This window comes from Zootoca vivipara, chromosome 8 (assembly GCF_965207765.1).
Source record: "Zootoca vivipara chromosome 8, rZooViv2.hap1.1, whole genome shotgun sequence".
NCBI classification, from domain to species: Eukaryota; Metazoa; Chordata; class Lepidosauria; order Squamata; family Lacertidae; genus Zootoca; species Zootoca vivipara.
The window spans coordinates 33,801,283-33,824,199 of record NC_142591.1 but is presented as its reverse complement, the minus strand read 5'-3'; the positions used below and the strand labels follow the sequence as shown (position 1 = coordinate 33,824,199).

General features: G+C 40.0%; 1 protein-coding gene across 2 annotated transcripts in view; it reads left to right on the top strand.

The window, feature by feature from the left end:
• Positions 1-15,824, top strand: part of TSHZ1 (teashirt zinc finger homeobox 1) — a 79,519-nt gene extending 63,695 nt beyond the window's left edge. For both annotated transcript variants that reach the window (XM_035124767.3, XM_088676265.1), the window contains exon 2: positions 11,255-15,824. In XM_035124767.3, the coding sequence (XP_034980658.2) occupies positions 11,255-14,463 (3,209 nt within the window). In that variant the 3' untranslated portion in view covers positions 14,464-15,824. The remainder of the gene's footprint in view (positions 1-11,254) is intronic.
• Positions 15,825-22,917: the final 7,093 nt, after the last annotated feature.

The following is a 22,917-nucleotide window of genomic DNA, read 5'->3' as shown; positions in this document are numbered from 1 at the left end:
AAGACATGGTGTTAAAGAGCAGGCTCTTAACAACTTTTCTTCTTCTCCACATAAAGAATGTATGGCAGTCAGTTGTGATTCTGACATCTGTTCTACCATGTAATAGTAATTTGTATAAGTAATGGAAACAGGTTAAATATTTCCATCCTAATGTTGCCAGCAGGGATAAAAACAAACATTTCAATGAAATATTCTTGACAGAGGAGGGTATCGGACGGACGATTCATCTGCAGTTCTCCTTGACAATCCAAATATGTAAGGAAAATGGTTGTAGATGGATATTTCAGTATTGGGAAAGACCTCTGCTTCCAACCTCAGGGAGCCACTCCTCATCAGAGTAGGGAATGGAATGGGAAGAGATGGGAAGCTTTCAGATGCATTTTGCTTTAAGGGCTAGCATTCAGCCCAGTATGCAGAAGAACTACTGATAGTCTTGAAGACCCTTCAGGTCTCTTACAGAGCTTTACATCAAAACAGAAGCAACACATGCATTTTTCCTCCTTTTCTTACTTCTGTAAATGTGGTGATTCTTTTATTTTATTTTTAATTGCCTCTTACTTGTGATCACCTTTTTGTTCTTCAGTAATTTTATATGCATGTGTGAAAGAGATTCAGGAAGCAGAGGTGGGGGGAGTATATTAGTACAGAGAGTGAGTCTGGTTATTTTACAGTTCTGATTATCTTCTGATAGAAAAGTGGGGTACAAATGTCAGAAACAAATCATAAATATATAATATATGCATGTAAACATAATACAACATACTCATGTTTCTTACAATCCCTAGAATGATTCATGCTCAATTTTTGTGTACACTAAATATTTAACAGTTACCATTTTATATACTTTTTGCTTCATACTTTTTGTTGTTGGGAATTTCTAACCAGATACTATTCTGGAAACTGCTTTGAAATATGCTCTTCCTGAATCCACAAAATTTATCAGTTCATAGTTTGAGGTAGACCATGAAGCACAAAGCAGTTGAAGTTGAAAAAAATTGGGCTTGAGCCAGTTTATTAACCTTGAGGTCACTGTAGTTGATCTAACTAAAATGCAAATCTGTTTTAAAATTTGTTTTAGATTCCGTATGAATGGGGTTTCCTGTTTTACAGAAATATATAGATATGCATAAGCATGCTGATACATATTATTATTTAAGCATGTTCTTAACTTGCTTGACATGTGAAGAGCGAGAAAAGGATGGTTATAACTGAAGGATTTTACACATTTCCTATATGTAGAAACACTTTACCATGAACTTCTCCACACAAGGCGTGTTAAAATGAATGAGACTGAGACTAGAGGGACATGCGGGTCACATGACATACTTTTCACATTCAACTGTTGTGTCTGTTTTCAATTTCCAACCAGAATTAAGGGAACTATCCTATGCACAAGAAGCTGGCTTAAAGCATGCTAATGTAAAGTTATACCAGATTCAAACCCTGTTTAGCTGCAGGACTGCTGCTGTGCCCAAGTCTGACAGAAGGAAAGTGAGCCTTTAGAATAGTGTTCTCTACTGGCTTGCCAGGTAATGTGACTGAGCTGAATGGGCTTAAACCCTAACCTCTGTGGTCTCCCTCCCACTATGCCACCCCCACTGCCCTTTTGGGGGGACTTACACTAGCTTTCGCTGAGCTGGTTGCCCTGGGATGAGAAGTTCCACTAGAGTATCTTCAGCAGAGCTAGGGTTGGAGACTTAATGCCGGCCGAGCCAGAGATCCTAAATTGCACATCCCAGCAGACCCTGTCATAGGATTGCACCCTAAATTTCTCATTTGGATATGTTACATTGAAAACTACAGTGCTAAGCTTATTTTGTGACCAGGGTTGCTATGATTATGAAACAGAAATACACACAAGCAAACATATGCTCGGTTACAATATTGAAATTAAGTTTTAAACATTTTGCCCTCAATAACTAATTATTTGGCACCACCGAAATTGCATGAAGTTTAATTGAGTAATAATTAAAAACAGAGTAGAATAAATTTCTTGTTGAACTCAGTGGCACTAATTCTTACAGATTTTAGCGGTTGTGGCTCCTATAATGGTAGCCTTTCCCCCCCTTTAGAATAACGATTGTGGGAAATGTGTTTTTTGTATAGCAGAATAGAATAAATGTATGCAGAAAATAATAGAACAATTTAAACGGAACCGTGACTAAGAAACAGTATCACTGTGTTCAATAAATAATATTATACAATTGCCCACCCCCACTATGCATTATCATTATCCTATCCAATTTGCTTTTGGCTTTTCAGACATGGTCTGGGTTCTTTACAGTGTACACCTTCTCACTGAAGCAAACACAATGTGCTATACCACTAACACATACAATATATAGCACCTCGTGTCGACTTACATTAGAATACACAAATTTTAATGCTGTACAAAGATGACAGCATATCTATGGGGAGACATTGGCATCCAGAAGGCATATCATATAGGCACAGATTTTTAACAAGATGTAATAATAGAAAACAGGAAAACAGATACTCTCGGTCTTCCTATAGCTGTAATTTGTAGGATTTCCCTCCTGCAAAATTACAGAGAGAGACAGAAAAAGCGACAAGAGAGGCTTGCTTGCATTGTACACTGTAATATAGGTTGTTGCAAGTATATTTTTAGGCATCTAGAAATCAGAATAGAGTGCTTGGTTTAAATACTTCTCTGTGATTACAGGCCACAAATGTAACCCTGCGCCACACTTTTAAAATACCTGTGTTGACACAGGAGCCAAAGGAAGAAATTCAGTGGGAAATGTTTTATCACAGCATTAAATAATTAGCTGACCTCCCTGACAGTTTCATATAGTAGCAATTAAATGCAAGCCTTTCTCTTTTCTTGTTGTAGAATATTGCAGCATTTGACTGCAAACAATTGCAGGACAAAATTTCAAAGCTTTTAATTTGAATAAACAGCTTTTTAAAAACATCACTGTGTATTTCCCGGTGTATTCTCTGTTAGTAGCAACTTTATAGGCGAAAAAAGAAAAAAGACATCGGCCTTATGAAATATTGTATATTATTTGTGTTAACATTTTCACTATAAACATTATTTCTGAATCCTAAGTATTTATCCTACAACAGGAATATTTCAATGAAATGTCCCCCCCCATTCTATAATTTATACCATGATTCTATTAATTCTATAATTTAAACCATGATGAATTATAATATTAACAAATGCACATCTTTGTATGTGTATAGTGTAGCATAGCTGTGCAAATTCAGTTGACATAAGGAATATTTTTTAAACGTTGAAAATCAACACAGAAAGTGTGTTCTGAATTGCTTTGTGCACCCCTGTATGGCACTCTCATATTGTGAGCATCGAAGCCAGCTAATTTTGTCCAATAATAATAGACAATATAAAAACGGTTTGTAATTATTATTATTTTTGTGTGACATAAGCAGCAGTTTATAATACGTTTTATAGAACAAGCCAAGTAACATGAATAATATATATATAATGTTCTCTCATTTTATGGGCACTGCAAACCAAAGTAAGTAAAAAGCAGAATTTCAAGCTCAATGCTTGTCTTCCCCACTTGCGGGTGAACAGCAAACTTTTTATGGAGATTTCTTTTTCCTTCGTTTGTGGCTAGGTTACGTTGTATAAATAACAGAAGAAAACCTTTACAACCAACAAAAATGCATGACTCGCAACCAATAGTACAGTTCACAACCACAGATAATGAGTAAGCAAAAATATGTGTGTTATGGAGTACAATTATTAACTAGATATGTACTGTCTGTGTGGGAGCTGTGTTTAGTGTTGATTCCAAGAAGGGTTATAGGATATGTAAATATCTATAGACAAAATAATGATCAGCAAATAAATTATGTGAATTTTTTCTCAGAGACTTCTAGTGAGCTGTAGATTGTGCCTTAGCTTTGCAATATGTATTACTGAAATATTACAAGATTCTATTATTGTGTTTGTAATGCAAATGGTGCAATTATATCCATGTTTACTCAGAAGTAAGTCTTGCTGTCTTCAGTGCATGTGTTTATGTTTGCAGCCATATTTATTTTAGGTAGCAGTTGCAACTTTTCTGTTATTTAAATCCAGTAACAAGGTCCTGATCCAGTATGCTTAGCTGTGTATGTTGTTGCAAAGTTAGAAACTTGTGCATTTGCCCGTACAGTGTGAAATTTAGAACATTTTTTTAAAAATCACAATTTTTGCAGCACGAATGTTAAAAACAATGCATTTCTAATTTCTTTAAAAATAAAATTCAGCATTCCTATGCTAGTCCATGGAAAAGCACACATGGGCTGATGCAAAGTCTCATATGTACTCAAATGCACAAAGCTTCTGTGTATATATGGAGTCCTATTTACTTTAATGAAGAGGGCAGTCTTGAGGATAAGGGAACCTTGTGTGCATCATACCTCCTAAATAGCTCACTTAGGGCGACTGTGATCCTGATTCCATGTTCTGTGCAGACGTTGTAGTACACAAGGTGTAAGAGTACAGAGTGTAAATATACCTTATGTCTCTCTGCACTGGCAGATGGACCTCTGTGTTAAAGCAGCATCAGTTTGTACAAAGACATTTTAGGGATAAGAAGCTGTTTCTTCTGTTGGACTGATTTTGGTGCAACCTTTAAATAGCTAGTAACTGTAGCAAGCTGATTTCCTATTATGTTCCGAAGCAAACGTGGTGTGCCACTGCTGGACTGAAATGCCATGATGGCTTTTACAGTAAGTCTCAACAACTATGAAAAGGGATAAAGCAGAGCAAGGTAAATGGCAGGATAAACTCACTGCCTTTAAGTAAAATATTGTAATACTGAATGTATGGGCTTGTATCCACAGATGTGTGTGAGAGAGGGAGAGGGAGATAGAATCTTTTTGTAAACACACACACACACACAACTGTATTAACAGTAACAAATGGCAATATAAACCTAGGCTTATATCCCACCTAGAAAGATAACCCCTGGCTTTTTATTGCACTTTCCTGTAGAAAAGACTTGGAATAAGTTTTGTTTATTTTCCTGGATCCTTGTCTCTTCAGCCCTGATGAGATTCAGTATTATTCTCTTCAAACGTCTTTTTCAGTTATTAGCAGTGGTTTACTAGAAACCACATTCTTTTAAAATTGTCCCTTTTAGTAAAATAAAATGACGTCTGGTGGGAGGTGAGGAAGGTCTAATGGATCTTAGTAAGAGAAAAAAGCACTGGACTGTGCTGGTAGGTGAAAGGGAATAAGCAGGCCTCCTTTTTTTGGCACACGGATTTTAGAAATGTTGAATGCTGCTGAATTATGAGACCTAAGGGAATATCTTGCATCTTAGCATATGTTTCTAAGATTTTTTTTTAAAAAAGAAGATTCCTTATTGGGGAAAAACCAATGCTTTTAAAAATAAGAAATCTGCAAAGTAAGCAATTAGAATTATCTCGTGGGGAAAAGCCCACCCAGCATTAGTCAGGATTTTTTTCCACCCCACCTTTCACTATATCCTGTTTTGCTGCTTTCTCTTTTGCTGAATTGCTCCTGATCATCCCAATCTAGCTAAGGACGATCTGCTTATGGAAAAGAAAGCTTCCCATGTGGTTCTTTAGCTGGGTGGGAACTGTGTGGGCAAATAGGTGCTACATACTTGGGACCCATTTCTCATCCAGTAGCTGGGGCCGTGCACTAAAGATTAGAATTAGAATTGGGGGAGCAAGAGATGCTATTCAATTGCTTCTACGCCCCTTTTCCTCAGGATGTTGAAAGAGCTGTAAATGTGAAACTCCATGTACTCCTTGGATCAGAGCCACTGCATGTACAACATGCCTAATACATAAATACATTTTGTGTGCAAACATTCATTTCAAGTATGTTTCCATGTTCTGTGAACGATATGTATAAGAAAAACATTTCCTGTAGCCTTAAGTTCATTGATACACACACACACACACACACACACACACACACACACACACTTATTAGTACGTATGACATGGTTTTTCTAGCAAAGTATGGTTTCTAGTAGAGTGGAGCTGACATGACGCACAAATTATTTCTACTACAGTGCAAAAATCTATGTTTATCACTTAGGGTGCATGCCTGCCACTTCTGTGAATTGGGCCCTTAGAATAGATGTATTTTGATCTAATGGCCATCTGCTCATGAATATCACATTTGCTAGTTTAAAAAATAGTTTGATTCGGATAAACACGTAATTTGGTAAGATTATATCGTTTCACCAGGTGGCATCACAATAGCAAAGTTTGATGTTTACTGTAAGCCAATAATCAAGCCGGATATTCCATTGCATGCTTTATATTTGTCAGCTTTAAGTATTCATCTCTCATTTTACTTTAGTTTTCACTGCCAACTGCTCTTGCCAGAATTGTTGTGTGATATATGTTTCATAGTTTAACACGGGGATGTAGAACCTGTGGCATCCCAGGTGTTGTTGAACTCCAACTCCCATCATCCCTAGGCAGCACAGTGATCAGGGATGATGGGACCAACAACACATGGAAGGTCACAATTTTCACATACCTGATTTAGCAAGAGGCTAAAGTGCTGCAGACCATTAGTATGAGCCAAAAATCTGTAGCAAGGTGTTACCTTTGGTTTTACCATCTTTTTATAATTTAAATGCACCTTGGGGCTTATACTTCAGGTGTAGAAAATAGTATGTAAAATTCAAAGTCAACACTGCAGGATTACCCTGAGGAACTTGTCACAGTAAGTCAATAATGAAGCCCCTTCAATATCAATCCCTTTTTTGTTATTGTTTAATTCGACAATGGATTTCAGTTGCTTTCAGCAACTGAAGACACACAGCATTTTATTTGTTTACCAAGTTTACCAAGAAGTAAATCCATTAAAAATTTCAAGGTTCTGGATGCCCAGAGAAGTTGTAATATCCACCTACATCCTCTGTGCCTATGTTAAGAATATTATGTCTGATCCTTTTTTCTCTGTTCAGCTATATTGCAGTTAAACTTACCCTAAACTTACCCTGGTGAGTAGCCACACTGTTTAAACTAGCTTGGTGCTTTTCAAGGAAACTCCATTAGGAAGAATCCATGTAAAAACTGTTTGGCGCTTGCACATGTTATCATAGTAGGTTCATCACAGTAAGCCATGATTTATCATGACAGGAATGATTGACAGGCTTTTGAAAGGAGGAAATTGGAAGCTTTCGCTTTTGATTAACTTCAGTTAAGCATTGCATGTGAACCCTAAACTGTGGTTGATACTAAGTTTGGTTTAGTCATAGCTAAAATTAATATAGCCATAGTTTCTCAGGTTTGGGCCATTTTGGTAAAATACAAGTCTGGTCACAAAAAGAAAGCAAAACCTTCCAATTGCCTTCTTGCAACACTGCTGGAGAAAGAGGGGAGAGAAGGGAGCATTTGAGCTCAAAATTGGCTGTGGCCCATCCCTGTCAAGATTAACCATTGTTATTTACCATGTTTCTCATATTATAAGACACGTCTTATATTTATTTTTTCCTCAAAAAAACACACTATGACTTATTTTCAAGGGATGTCTTATTTTTTTCCTCCTCCTCCTGCCGCAGCCGGCATTGCTGCTGCGCCTATCACTATGTCTTATTTTCGGGGTATGGCTTATATTCCTTGAATGCTTAAAGATCCTGCTATGGCTTATTTTATGGGTATGTCTTAAAATATGAGAAACAGGGTATATTGTCCAAAAACAGTCATTAGGAGGTTAAGGAGCAATCCTGTAGCAGGATCTGCTGGGATGAGTGGGTTAGGATCCAGTGGATCTCTGGCTCAACCAAGAAGGTCCTCATGCAGCCAAATTATACCGGCCTAACTTCCCCACCTTCATCTTAGCCAGGACTCGGCTGACTGAGTCAAGTCTGGCAGATCTAAAACTGGAGTAAGCCCTGAAAAGGGCATGGTGGGGGTAGGACTGGACTGGATGGGGTGGGGGCACTTAGGCTGGATCAAAAGCCCATTCAGGTTGGTCACATAACCTGGCAACCTGATATAAATTAAGCTGGCAAAAAGGATGGTATAACTCAAACACCAGCTTCTTGTGTATAGGTTTGCTCCCTTAAGTCAACTAAATCACACCAATAATTTCCATGTGCTCCAACTTTTTCCTGCTGAAATTTCTTTGATCTGTTAAAGCTTAAAACTTTTTCAATTTCCCCCCTCCCTTTTATTCTAAATATTTTAAGTCTATAGAACAGAGCCTTCAGTAGCAAAGCACTGCCATAGGGTGCAATACTAACCCTCGATCTGCCGGAATAAGCAAGTTAGGATTCATCACAGTGCCTTCATTCTGGCTCAACTGCAGCTAAGCCAAGATTTGTGGAACATATGCCCTGAAAAAAATGGGTGTTCCAAGGGGGAGCAGCGGGACTAAGCAGGGGGACACACATTGGATCACCCTGGTCACATGACCTGCTAATCTGGCGTAACATATGTTGGCAAAAAGGGTGCTGTAAATCAAACTCTGTTTATAAGGCATGTTTTCCCTCTGTCAGGCTTAGATTGACTCAGTTGGTAGTAGCCCACACTTGAATGGTGCTTTGATCTAGCAGACTTCACACTGGTTCAACATATTATATTATATTATATTATATTATATTATATTATATTATATTATATTATATTATATTATATTATATTATATTAGGGACCCAGGTGGTGCAGTGGGTTAAACCACTGAGCCTAGGGCTTGCTGATCAGAAGGTCGGCGGTTCGAATCCCTGTGATGGGGTGAGCTCCCGTTGCTTGGTCCCAGCTCCTGCCAACCTAGCAGTTCGAAAGCACGTCAAAATGCAAGTAGATAAATAGGAACCGCTACAGCGGGAAGGTAAACGGCGTTTCCATGTGTTGCTCTGGTTTGCCAGAAGCGGCTTTGTCATGCTGGCCACATGACCTGGAAGCTATACGCCGGCTCCCTCGGCCAATAATGCGAGATGAGCGCGCAACCCCAGAGTCGGTCACGACTGGACCTAATGGTCAGGGGTCCCTTTACCTTTTTTATATTATATTATATTATATTATATTATATTATATTATATTATATTATATTATATTATATTATATTATATTATATTATTATATTAATTACTGGCTCCCCGTACTTGGGATTGGTCCTTTTGTATTTCTGTTTTTTGACAGCTCTTTCAACATTTTAAAAAACTATTCTCTAATTTTGCACTATGAATGATGCCACTGGGTTGGTGGAGGTATGTTTAACGCTATTTATATCCGACAATGCATCATTTCAGATGCATAAATCTTAATGCTTCTTGAATTAATGTTGTGATAACTGGAACGCTAATAAAAAGAATCCCTTGTCGATTTGTACCATTGTTTACATTTCAGCCTTTCAGTAATGGGTAGAGGAAAGCAGATTTGCCCAGTGACTAATTGTTCTTACCTTTCAAATCCAAGTGCATATTCTTGCTAGAGTTGCCATTATTGCCAGGGTGCTCCATTGGACTATCCGTCTTGGAACTCTAATACCCAAGTTCACATTAATCTTCAACCATAGATAGCTCTAAGGCTGCTTATACAAATTTAACAGGAAGTAACTCCTATAAAGCTCAGTGGGACTATTGGAATAAACGTGATTATTCATGTTAATGTCTCTGAGCCATTTGTAAAATAACAATAGTAGAGGTGCCATTGTGTGCTTTACATGTAAGAATCCATGTTTTGGGATGCTTAGAAGTTGGGAATCCAGGAGAGAAAGTGCCAACGACAGATGATTGGCTGGAAAGAAGGGGAGAAAAAGTTTCTCAAAGAGCAATGGGATGCTGAGACTTGCTTCATGGGTGGGAAAGGAAAGGTGGAACTGGAAGAAGATGGACCAGGTTCTAAGCCAATTAGGAAAATTCTGGAGCAAAGATATTTGAAATGAGTAGTACTGGGACTTCTTGATCATCTGTGTGACTTGAGACCAAGGCCCTGGATGTATAGGCGTCTTTTCTAAAACAAAAAGGGAGATATAGGAGGAATATAGGAGGAGGATAAAAGTTTCACAGGATTGCTTTTGTGAAGGAAAGTGATATCTCTTTGTGTCTGAAAGATTCCCAGCTTCTGGAGCCCAAAGCTTCAGCTTTTGTGCTCAAGTTGGGGTTTAATGATTAAAATAAAACAAAGTCTAAAATATTGTCTGGCTGAGTAAGGATGGGTGTGACACATTCTGAAGTGGAGATAGCCTGGAAGTAAACTTGCGGACAATCTTGTTTCTTCCTAGCTTAGCAAAACAAACAAAAAGGGTAGAAATAAGCATGCAACTGAAGACATTAGCTGCCAGCCAGGTCTTCACAGCAGAAGCTTTGGGTTATGATTTGCCAATTTAATAAGTGATGTCCAGGGAGGCCCCAGGAGGTCAGGGTTGGAGACAACAGGTATATCAGAGGGGTGATGATTTTGTGCCAGATAAGACAGCATTTCATAGAAGGTGCTACACCTGGCCCTTGGCAATGAAAGAGGTTTCTCCTGTGTCTTCCATTTCTAAGACTAGAATGGAGACTCCCTTTCTAAATGCAGCCTTCCAATCTCAAAAGTAATCAAAATTAGGGCTGTTTCATAGCACCACTCACAAGGTTATTTTGAAGGAAGAAATATAAATATTTCAAATCACTGTTCACATTAATGGACGAATATATGTAACAGTAGTACATGCATCTTAATAATAATTCATAATTGATGATTAATTTGATCTCCATGACAAATTTGTTTTACATCTGCCCTGCTTCATTACCATATAACTTTATAAATGCTTCTTTGCTCATGTTGAGTGCTTCAGGTAGTATGTAGTGTTGAGTGCTGGACTTGGATGATGAATATTTGAGTTTAAATTCCTACTTACCTTTGAAACTCACCAGGTGACCTTAGTTGTTGCACAAATAAAATGAGACTTGGAAATGTAATAAATGAATGAATAAATAAACACAACCTTTTACCTAATTTATTCCAGAAAATCCCAATTAGTTACAGTGGCAAAATAAGTGTTGCAATTCAGAAAAAGTGGCTGAAGAATGAATTCTTAGCTTTATTCATACCAGGTTATTCTGTTAGTTAAACATAAATCCTGCTGAAATGTCATGGTATATTTTAAATTGCAACTAAAAATGCCGAATGCCATGCTTAAATTGGCAGGATGTGTATCTTCATAAAGCTGAGAAATATGGATATGTGTTCTAAAATGTAAGCCTCAGTCTCAGTGTAGTAGAAACAGTGGTGGGAACGAAACGAAATGTGTACGTTCTGTAATGAATTTTTATTTTCTTATGTATTTTTCTAGCTTATGTTCCTGAGGAAGAACTGAAAGCAGCAGAGAATGATGAAGACAGCGTGGAGGATGACGGGCTACCTCTGGACATCCAGGAAACTGACTACATGTGCAATGATGAAACGGAGATCAAAGAGGCTCAAAGTTACCAGAACTCTCCAGTCAGCACAGCAACCAATCAGGACGCAGGTTATGGGTCGCCATTCAGCGAAAACAGTGACCAGCTGGCTCATTTCAAAAGCACTTCCTCCAAAGAAGAGAGAGAAGATCACCAGTGCTTGGACAATGCTTCCTATCCACAGGACAGCTTGGCACAAATAAAAGCTGTCTATGCAAATTTACTATCGGAGTCTTGCTGGTCTAGTTTAGCTTTGGATTTAAAAAAATCAAAGAGTAATGAAAACAGCCAGAAGGAAAATACCACTAATAGCAACTCTACTATCACTACCCCAAGTACCAATACTAGTACTAGTACCAGTACCAGTACCAGTACCAACACTAGTATCACTACAAGTATCAGTAGTACTAGTAACAGTAACAATAACAGTGGTGGCTCAGGTTATGACTGGCATCAAGCGGCATTAGCCAAAACTCTGCAGCAGACCTCATATGGACTTCTCCCAGAACCTAGTCTATTCAGCACAGTGCAGCTTTACCGGCAAAACAATAAATTGTATGGTTCTGTGTTCACTGGTGCCAGTAAGTTCCGATGCAAGGACTGCAGTGCAGCATATGACACACTAGTGGAGCTAACAGTGCACATGAATGAAACTGGACATTATCGGGATGATAACCGAGATAAAGAAGCTGAAAAGACCAAACGGTGGTCAAAGCCCAGAAAGCGATCACTTATGGAAATGGAAGGCAAAGAAGACGCCCAGAAAGTGCTGAAGTGCATGTACTGCGGCCATTCGTTTGAATCTTTGCAAGACTTGAGTGTCCACATGATAAAAACAAAGCATTACCAGAAAGTGCCTCTGAAGGAACCAGTACCAGCCATCACCAAACTGGTGCCTTCTACCAAAAAGCGAGCACTTCAAGACTTAGCTTCACCTTGCTCACCTGAGCCGACGGCGATCACTTCGGAGAGCACACTTAGCGAGGCAGGGAAGGACCAGAAAACTGCCAACCCCTATGTGACTCCAAACAACCGCTATGGCTATCAAAATGGTGCTAGCTACACTTGGCAGTTTGAGGCCCGCAAAGCCCAGATCCTAAAATGCATGGAGTGCGGCAGTTCTCATGACACTTTGCAGCAGCTGACTGCTCACATGATGGTCACGGGACATTTTTTGAAAGTAACTAATTCTGCTTCCAAAAAGGGGAAACAACTAGTATTGGATCCTGTGGTAGAAGAAAAGATCCAATCCATACCTTTGCCCCCCACCACACACACGAGATTACCAGCTGCAAATATTAAAAAGCAGCCCGATTCTCCAGCCGAATCTACAACTTCTGAGGAGAAGAAGGACATGGAAAAGGAAAAGGTGATCGTTCATGAAACAGACAAAAAGATTAAAGAAGAGAATGAGGACTCTGCGGAAAAATTTGAGCCAACGGCTGTGTATCAGTACCTGAGAGAGGAAGATCTAGATGAAAGCCCTAAAGGTGGGATAGATATATTAAAATCCCTGGAAAATACAGTGACAACAGCTATAAGCAAGGCTCAGAATGGAGCACCTTCGTGGGGAGGCTATCCAAGCATTCATGCAGCTTACCAGCTTCCAGGGTCTGTTAAGCCCATTCAGCCAGCTGTGCAGAGTGTTCAGATGCAGCCATCGTATGCCAGCAGTGTAAAATCCTTGTCTTCGGAACACAGTGCACTGATCCACTCGCCAGGGAACCTGACGCCACCACCTCACAAAAGCAACGTCTCTGCAATGGAGGAGCTAGTGGAGAAGGTCACGGGCAAAATCAATATAAAAAAAGAAGAAAAGCCTGCAGAGAAAGAGAAATGTTCTCCACTCAAGCCATTGTCACCTGCTTCTAAGGAGAACAAAGACTTTCCAAAATCAGAGGAAACCAAGCAGCAGCAACAGCAGCAGCAGCAACAGCAGCAAAAAAAGGGCCCTGAAGCAGAAGTGCAGAAGGTCAAAAAGGACAGTCCAGCAGATCCTCATGCACTTAATGGTACTGAGCTACCTAAAGCAAAAGTCACAAACGGCTGTAACAACTTGGGCATCATCACAGACCATTCAGCTGAGCCGTCATTCATCAATCCACTGAGTGCTTTACAATCCATCATGAATACCCATTTAGGCAAAGTTTCCAACCCTGTAAGTCCTTCTTTGGACCCTTTGGCTATGTTATATAAAATTAGCAACAGTATGCTGGACAAACCCATTTACTCAACGACTCCGGCCAAGCAAGCTGATGCTATCGACCGATATTATTACGAGAACAGCGATCAGCCTATTGATTTAACGAAGTCCAAGAACAAGCCCCTGGTTTCCAGCGTGACTGATTCGGTCTCATCTCCTCTGAGGGAAAGTGCCCTGATGGATATTTCCGACATGGTAAAGAACCTCACAGGGCGCTTGACCCCCAAGTCTTCGACACCGTCTTCCGTGTCAGAGAAATCTGATGCGGATGGGAGTAGCTTTGAGGAGACACTGGACGAACTGTCACCAGTACACAAGAGGAAAGGTAGGCAGTCCAACTGGAACCCTCAGCATCTTCTAATCCTTCAAGCCCAGTTTGCGTCTAGCTTGAGGGAGACTCCTGAAGGCAAGTACATTATGTCGGACCTAGGCCCACAGGAGCGGGTACATATCTCTAAGTTTACTGGTCTTTCCATGACCACAATTAGCCACTGGCTGGCCAATGTGAAGTATCAATTAAGGAGGACAGGTGGAACTAAGTTTTTAAAGAATTTGGACACAGGTCACCCTGTTTTCTTTTGCAATGATTGTGCCTCTCAGTTCAGAACTTCTTCTACGTACATAAGTCACTTGGAGACACATTTAGGGTTCAGTTTGAAGGACCTGTCCAAATTGCCACTAAATCAGATTCAAGAACAGCAGAATGTTTCAAAGGTCCTCACAAATAAGACTTTAGGCTCACTTGGAATTGCTGAGGAGGACTCAGGTTCCACATTCCAGTGTAAGCTCTGTAACCGAACTTTTGCAAGCAAGCATGCAGTGAAACTGCACCTTAGTAAAACACATGGCAAGTCCCCCGAGGACCATCTGATCTATGTAACTGAGTTAGAAAAACATTAGCGTCCAGGTAAGCAGCCAGGTATGCAAGTGACCACAGGAACATTGCACTAAACTTCTTCATAGTACTGCACTAGGCCTGATCTGAGCCTCTGAAATCAGTCTTACTTTTGTTGCTGAACTGCCTATCTGGACCTTGGTTTTTCTTACATACATTTTGTAGTTATATTTATATGCTCTTTGTCTGATCTGTGCATGTTTTTTTAAAACCTTTCTTTTCTTTTCTTTTTCTGTGAGTCAAAGTCTGACCTTTATTTTCAACATCTGTCCTTGATGTTAAGCTATCTTTTGTAGAATATAGTGGGAGACACTATTGAGAGACGTTAATTTAGCCGTAAAGAAAGACACAAAGAACAATAACAAAAAGACATCCTAAAATTACAAAGTTGCCATGACAATAAAGGTCACAGAACCCTGTAGTGTCAGTTTTTTTAACCCTCTGAGGACTGTAATAGCATTGTTGTGCCTTTCCCAAAGGAATATTTTGTGTTTTAATTTTTAAAAAGGCATTTCATCCTAACAAAACTGTGTTAAAATGTCAAAAAAAAGCCCTTAAAAAATTGCAGTCTGATTTGCAGAGAAAAGATGCATGCAGTTCTTTGACGATGATGAAAAGCTATGAAGTGCTCAAGGGGTTAGAAAACCACAGTCGTGTTTAAGAAAATAAAAATAATAAACAAAGTTGCCACTATGCCCAAATCCTCTGGATGCTGAAAATTGCCACTTGGCAAAAAAAAGTATGCAAGTTATTTAAAAAATAAAAATGTAAAAATGCTTTCCCCCCCTTTTCTTTCCCCCCTGTAAGATACTGCAGTTTATAGTTATTTACAAATGTAAGCTTTGGTACAAGCTGACCTTTCTATAGTGTGCTGCATTGGTACATTTAAAACAAAACAGAAAAAGTGGGGCAAGTGTTGGATTCAGTTCCATGTAAATTGCCAGCATCAGCTTAGGGGAAAAAAAAAAGTACATGTTACATATCGTACCATTTTAAACTGTTCAACTTCCTTTGTACCTTCTGGCTGTATGCTTTTCTCTTTTAACTTTTTATATTGTCATTTTATATTCAATTTCTGTGTATATAATGTAAAACCACACTTTTTTTGAATAAAATTTAGTTCCTGCAGCTTGAGTTAAATAGAGAAATTTTACTGGCACCTGCATCTTCCCGGATGCATGTACTCAAAGGAACTATCTGACAAAACAAATAAATAAATAAATAAAAATAAAGCAAGCAATGCACTATGAATTATACATTTTGATGTTTTATCATTAATATTGTACAGTACATTTTTTTTGGTTCACACAATTAAATCCACTGTTTTCTCAAGTGTAAAATAAACCCACATGCAGTTCTTGATTTATGTATATTGTGATGTCGTCATTACTTTGCCTTTGAGGTCTTCATTTCAGCAGCGAAGAGGTTTCAGCCTGAAGTATGTTTGGAGTCATTTGTGTATTCTAATATGCTGCGTTCTGTTGCATATGTATTAGTGATACCTCAGAATGTTATTGCAATGGTTTACAGATGCTCATGGATGCAAACTTGTGATTTTACTGGTTAGGAATGAGCAGTGTGTTCATCCCTGAAATGTACGACCTTTTAAAATGTTGCCCTGCCTCAAGCTGTATATAAACTCATAATAGGTACCCAGCTGTCTGTTGTCTGGGTCCCATTTGTGAAAGATTGCTCATCACATGCCTGCGTCCTTCTGGTGGCCCTTCAGATGCAGATCCCATCAGCCTCAGACAACAGAGATTATGGGAATTGCTGTCCAACAGCATATGGAAAGCCACAGGTTCCCCACTATTCTAGTGGCTATAAAGCTTCCAGCTCACTTCAGATGGCAGGGGGAAATACATTAGCAGGCCACATTTCTCATAATTTCCCACCCTCTCTCTGAACATTTAGATTCTTTCTGCTGTTGATTACCTAAAGCACAAATCTTCAGACAGTGGGTCAGGAGGACCCCCAGGTAGTTTGCGAAGCCAAAGCAGGTGGGTCATAGTAAAACTGTTGCCACCATGTTGGACTCCAGCTTAGGCTGACCGAACCAAACAGCCACTATATACATGTCTAGAATAAGACACTTTCTCCTGATGAGATGCTCATTTTATCATTATCCATGAGTACTACCATTTCTTAATAAGATACACATTTCTGGCCAACCACATTCTCATGCCTTTTTACTAAAGTGCAAATCAAAAGTGAAAGTGGGATCCCATAGGGATTCAAAGATGGGCCTTTGTTCTGCACCAAGTCTGGACCAGTTGAAGACCACTGCCATAGAGTGGCAGTGGGAATTAGGGATCACGCCAATGTCAAACTCTAAGAATATGAAAGGAATGTGAAAGGAGTAAATGTATTGGGCTATAAGAATATGAAAAAGTGACTCACCTTCATTGCAGGTTTTGGTTAAACCACAGAGCCTAGGGCTTGCCGATGAGAAGGTCGGTGGTTCGAATCCCCGTGACAGGGTGAGATCCCGTTGCTTGGTCCCTGCTTCTGCCAACCTAGCAGTTTGAAAGCACCTCAAAGTGCAAGTAGAGAAATAGGTACCGCTCCAAGCGGGAAGGTAAACGGCGTTTCCGTGCGCTGCTCTGGCTCGCCAGAAGCGGCTTAGTCATGCTGGCCACATGACCTGGAAGCTGTACACCAGCTCCCTCGGCCAGTAAAGCGAGATGAGCGTCGCAACCCCAGAGTCGGCCACAACTGGACCTAATGGTCAGGGGTCCCTTTACCTTTACCTTAAGCAGAGCTTGGATGGCCATCTGTCAGGGATTCTTTAGCTGTGATTCTTGCATTGTCTATCAGAGATGCATTTACCAGCTCTGAAGTCCAAATGTTGCACTCAGATTTTAATACCTGGGAAGGGTCAGGATGCATGGAGCAAATGGTGGAGCTCAAAACTCCAGGAAGCTTGTCCACATCCTTAGGCTACACAAATGAATCCTGTCTAACAAATCATGACAGCGTGGTGTCCTGACTACATCCGTCTCTTGATTCTGTCAAAACTACACCATCCAAGTTGGTATGAATGCGAGTGGTTTTTCTCTGCAAAATGTAATCTAAATTGGTCACAGCAGTCTTTTGAGTCCTCTGACCTCTTACCACCTGTTCTCCCAACCCTTGCTACCCAGAAGAGCTCCACTGGCCGACATTGTGTAGATGCAATTGTGGAAAAGTAAGATTTCTTTGCTACCATCTCCACTGCAGAGTAAGTGCTAAATCTGTTTCTCACCCATGTCCATGAAAAGGTTTAACTTTGTCAGATAAAGATCTGCTCATGACAATGGAGAATGTCTGGCTACCCCAGTCACGGATCAATATAGTCCTAAACCAGAACATGAAATAAGATCTAAAGTGTGTCCTGTCGCATGTGTTGGACTGTATGTCATTTGACACATATCCATGGTTGTTATAGCAGCCATAAAATCCCAAGCCAACCCATTTATGTTACAGGCTCCCAAAGACCATAAGTTTTGGGATCCTCAACAGCACTGCCAGCTCAGACAGACAGAATGTTAGGCAGCGGAATAGTGCAATAACAGAAACTCAATCCTGTCTTGAGTCCCTAGGAGCAGCTACAGACCCTTACAAGTGGCTGATCAGGTGTCTTGCCAGGAAGATGGAATCTGTAAAGATACAGATACTGCACCCATCCCTACCCCTCAAACTGCTTGGTGTTGTGTCTCTGATACCTGGTGGACACACCAGGGAGATATTTACATCTCACTCTTCATTCCATGAAGTCTTAATGCTAGAAACACAGTCAGCATGCTCATCCTAGATCAAATCAGGGATTGTTAACACCTTTCCCTTACACAACATGGTGCTTGCAAGCAGCACTTTCAGACCCAAGGGAGCTGTAGTTAAGCCAGCAGATTTACTAAGGTTGAGTAACAGTGGAGATGGCACAGAGATGTCTGACTTGCCTCCCGTCCATTGTCACCTCTGCCTCCCACTGCCATAGCACCTTCTGTCCTTTGTGGTGGTCTTTCCTGACTCCCTGTTCGTTTCTCACCCTTAAACTCCATTATCTTAACATCCCTTAACACGAAAACATGCCTAATACTGCTGGTGAAACACACCCATATTGTTAACAAGCCTACAACAGAGGACAGGCAGGAGCAAAATGAGGAGTAACTCCCAATCTACTTATTTCAATGATTCTTCAGTAGCTGAAAGCCCTTTAGTGGCTGAAAGCCCTTACACCATACTTCAATGCTTGTTCATGCAATGCATTTGAAAAAATGATGCATAACATTTCCTAAAGGTAAATTAACAGCAGAATTTCACTAGGGTAAAGTAGGCCCCAAGCTTTGTACGCTTTTCTTGCAAAGTAGGGATGCATAGTTTTGCATAGTGTAGAATTATTTAATACCTGTAAAGATTTTTTTAAAAAGCACCCTAAACTCTGCCCCTGATCGTTCTGGCTGTGTGTTTTGTAACTAAATCTGTTAGATAAAAAATATTTTTCTGGAGCCTATTCCATAAGTATGTTCCCACACAAATGTAAGATTTTGTTTGTGGATCCATTTTTGAACATTCACACAAACCATTCTGGGGCATTGTTTCTGCATATAAATTTTCATGAGATGACTTCACACATTATCCCATGAATACCAAATGTTTTTTTTTCCTGGGAGAGGCACAAAAAGTTAGAGAGCTGTGTAAAGCTTCTGAATTTACACGTGCACCCATTTGTGCTTTGAAAACACAGGTAGCAAAGCACCCCAAAACAGCCATTGGAAATCCTAATGCCTTTTCTGTTATAGAAATCAGCAGCGGGACCACAGTACAGGAGCAGGTGGTTTAAACCACGAACCTGTGGCCCTCTAGATATTGCTGGTCTATAACGTCCATCATCCCTGATCATTGGCCATACTGGCTGGGGCTGGTGGGAATTTGTCTTGTTGAAAATTCCGCTCCCAGGTGACTGTTTCCCTCAACTAGGACAAATTTAAGCAGGAAAGGGTTAAGCTCACCTGTGTCACAATCCCAATCTAGAAGCCAAGGTGTGCCCTTGGCTTCAGATTGTGGTTAAGGAGGAAAGGGATTGATCACTGCTTAGTTGTCGTGCTTCACTAAAAAGACTGGGGAGAGAAAGCAGTTGTGAGTGCATTCCAAGCTTTGTGCTGTCCCAGGAAACCATGGTTTGGCTTACATGGAAATGGCTCTTACCTCTTGTTAGTGGCAAGAAAGAAAGAATATAATACACAAGCCCACAAAACAGCCGGTACTTTTTCATATTCTTATAGTCCTCTGAGGCTTTGACATTAGTTCTTACTTAGAATACAAGAAGACAGACCTGTACTTTTTAAATATTGCATTTTGAAGTAAAGCTGAGTGCTATCACACCAGGTGTTTCCCTTAATCTTTATTTCTGTTCCGTTCAATGCAGATGTCACTTAGAATGTAAAAGTGAGCTGTCAGGGCCTTCAGTGCTCCATGCTATGAGTGCTGTGACAATTAATGCATGTGAAAGCCAGGCATCCACTATCCATTACATATTTTGAATGGGTATTCCGTAGGAGCACCTCTGAGAGGTTTGCTTTTCAGGTACTGCTGTCGTGACTTGGATGGATGGAGACAACCTGATTTTAAATGGATCCGCTGTCTTTTTTCTTTATAAATGGATCAGTTAGTAAATGAAAATATATGTTGCTGTAAATCAGGAATGGTGCTATTTTGGGCCTAGTTAGTGTTGAAAAAGCTTTCTCGCCAAGTATCTCCTGCTTGTTCAAAGATGTGCACCAGCAAATGTGTCTGTAGATGTTAATGAAATGCACAGTTTCTGAAACCATGGTAGACAAATATAGATACAGGTGTGACCATGTTTAGGAACAGCATGTAATTATAATGACCAGATTTTAATTGTTTGGGAAATCATCTTGCCAGAATCAAAAGATGAGCACAGATTCTTTGGACTTTTACCAATATGTAACAGAGCTTTTTTTTTTTTACCCTACAGTTCTGTATATAAGATCTCTCTGGCCATTAACAACTTCCATTTGGAGTAGAACCAACACCTTTATGGAATTGCTCACAAATAAATGGATTGTGGCCTGCAACCCATACTTAACTCTTAATGGCAAAACTGATTTCGCTGGTGAATGCTTTCAGCCTTAATATGCATGTATATTTCTTTTGTAATTTGCAATTACAAAATTGTAACTTGTCCAAAAAAGTTGTTTAGGAAGAGCTAATGTGGTGCCCTCTAGATATTGCTGGAGTACAACACTCATCATTGCCAGTCAACAGTGTCATGGATAGTGGGACTTGTAGTCCAACAGTACCCTGAGGGTGCCGTGTTGGTTACTCTGTTTGGTGTTTTATCAAAATGAATGTGTGTGTGTGTGTTTAAAAACAACAAGAAGAGCAACTCAAGCCAAGATCCATTTCTTTTAAAAAGACATTATTTAGAGTCCTATTTTCAGGCCAGCATTCTTCAGTTTTCTCTACTGATTTCAGGTTAGCCAAGCCCGTGTTGTATCTGGAAAGCATATTCATCTAGTGCCAGAACATGCCACAGAGGTCTTTTAAATTTCCTCCCCCACGTCCATTGGTAAATACCTGTGTTCTGTAGGGGATTGAGCTATTTAGGTATTTTGTTTCACTTCAATTACCGGGTGATTATGCATTTTAGGCCCAAGGGATTATGGAAGAAGAAACAAAACTTTTGAAGTTATTATGTAAAATAAGATTGTGCTTTGCTGCCATAGTCTCAATTCTTCTTCTTCTTTCCGTAATAGCCTTAGAAATCTTTGTTTGTTTTACTACAGGCATGATTATGGGATATTTAGCTGTGGGTGAAGAGGTTGCCTGGGACAAATAACAGCTCTAAAGTGGGCTTTGACCTAATACAAATGGCAGGAAAGCTCCCTTGGAAATGCTAGGTGTAGAGAGTGTTCTCAACGCTAGATGACCCTGCTGCCTTTGAGGCATTTCACGGCATCACTGATGAGTTTTGTAAGATTCTGGTATTAAAATCACTTTTTTAAAAGCAGCAAGGAAGACTGTGACTGGACGATCCTTCATCCCTGTGTTTGATCAGTTGCATTAAGGCAAACATTCTGAGATTACCACATGGTGAAGTATGGAAATGGCAAGGTAGGTGAAGTATGATTTCTAACAAGACCTTGGCTGTATTTTGGTTTTCTTTAATTTTTATTTAGCGGCACTGCACAAAGGGCTGTGCGACAGAGTTTAGAAATTCAATATTTATCCATTGAATTGGTGATCACTACTGAGGGAATGTCTTTGCAATGTGTGTGCTACATATGTGTGTACTGTATGCTTATTTTTTACTCTAAAGCAACTTAGGAAAGTTGGGTATTTTATTAACATCGGCTGCCGTAAGTTAGCGACCTACATAACCTTTCCAAGCCACTCATAAAGAAAGGAGACTGTAAGTGCCTCAGGGCCTGCATACATATTGTAAGCCTCTCTTTATTCTGTTAAAACATTCAACATTTATTGTGTCTCTCTCTCTCCTTTCAAGAGCAGCACAAGCTACCTTTTGTCTTCAATGCATCTTTCAGTGTTTACATTTTGCCAACAATAGGAACAAGAAGGATCTTGGCTTGCCTCCTTTTGTGAGTCAAATAGCTTGAATTCTATGTAGTTATTTTGTTGCGGAGGATGGTATGCTTCAGAAGTGTTCACATGTACCTCTGAAGGGGCCTAGTGCTTTATAAAAGTTTTAGTTCATTATATATATATATATATATATATATATATATATATATATATATATATATATTCCCATGTGAGGTTGTGGACTCGAAAAAAGCGCTTTCATCAGGCACTGTGCCCCCAAACACACATTTTGTGCCACAGCACAAGATTGCGGACCCCCCAAAACTCTTTTTTTTCAGGGCTCGATATTGATTGAGAGCAAGGTGCTCCAAATGGCCACTGTACTCTCGTGGGGGGGGGGGACGGGATGCCCTGATTTTCCGGGGCAGTTGGTGGGTATGTATTATACTCTACTTTTAAAAGATTATCATCCCAATACCCTTATACACACACTGTTGAGTGCAGTCATGATACTGGCACCCAATAAGCTATGATTTACAATGCAGAGGCCAGACTTGTGAACACATGCATCTTTCATTTCTTCTTCTCTGAAGTGACTCCTTCCTTTCCCAGTGTTAACCATGGTTTCATGTTACATGTGCATTACTGCAAGCCACGGTTAATGTGAAAAGCAGTGACTCGTCTGTGACTAAGGTACCATTTCCCATACGTGCCTGCTAAACCAAGGAGGCCTTTGTTCCTGTTCATAGTGCCCTCACATCCGACATTAGAGAAGTGGTGACAGGGGCGTCTTACCCATAGAGGCTAGTGGCGCAGGGCACCAAGTTCTGGAGGGCGCCAGGGAAGAGGCGGAGGTTGGACGCAGTGCCTCCCAGCATCAGCTCACCACCCTCACCCACCTTCACCATGCCGAA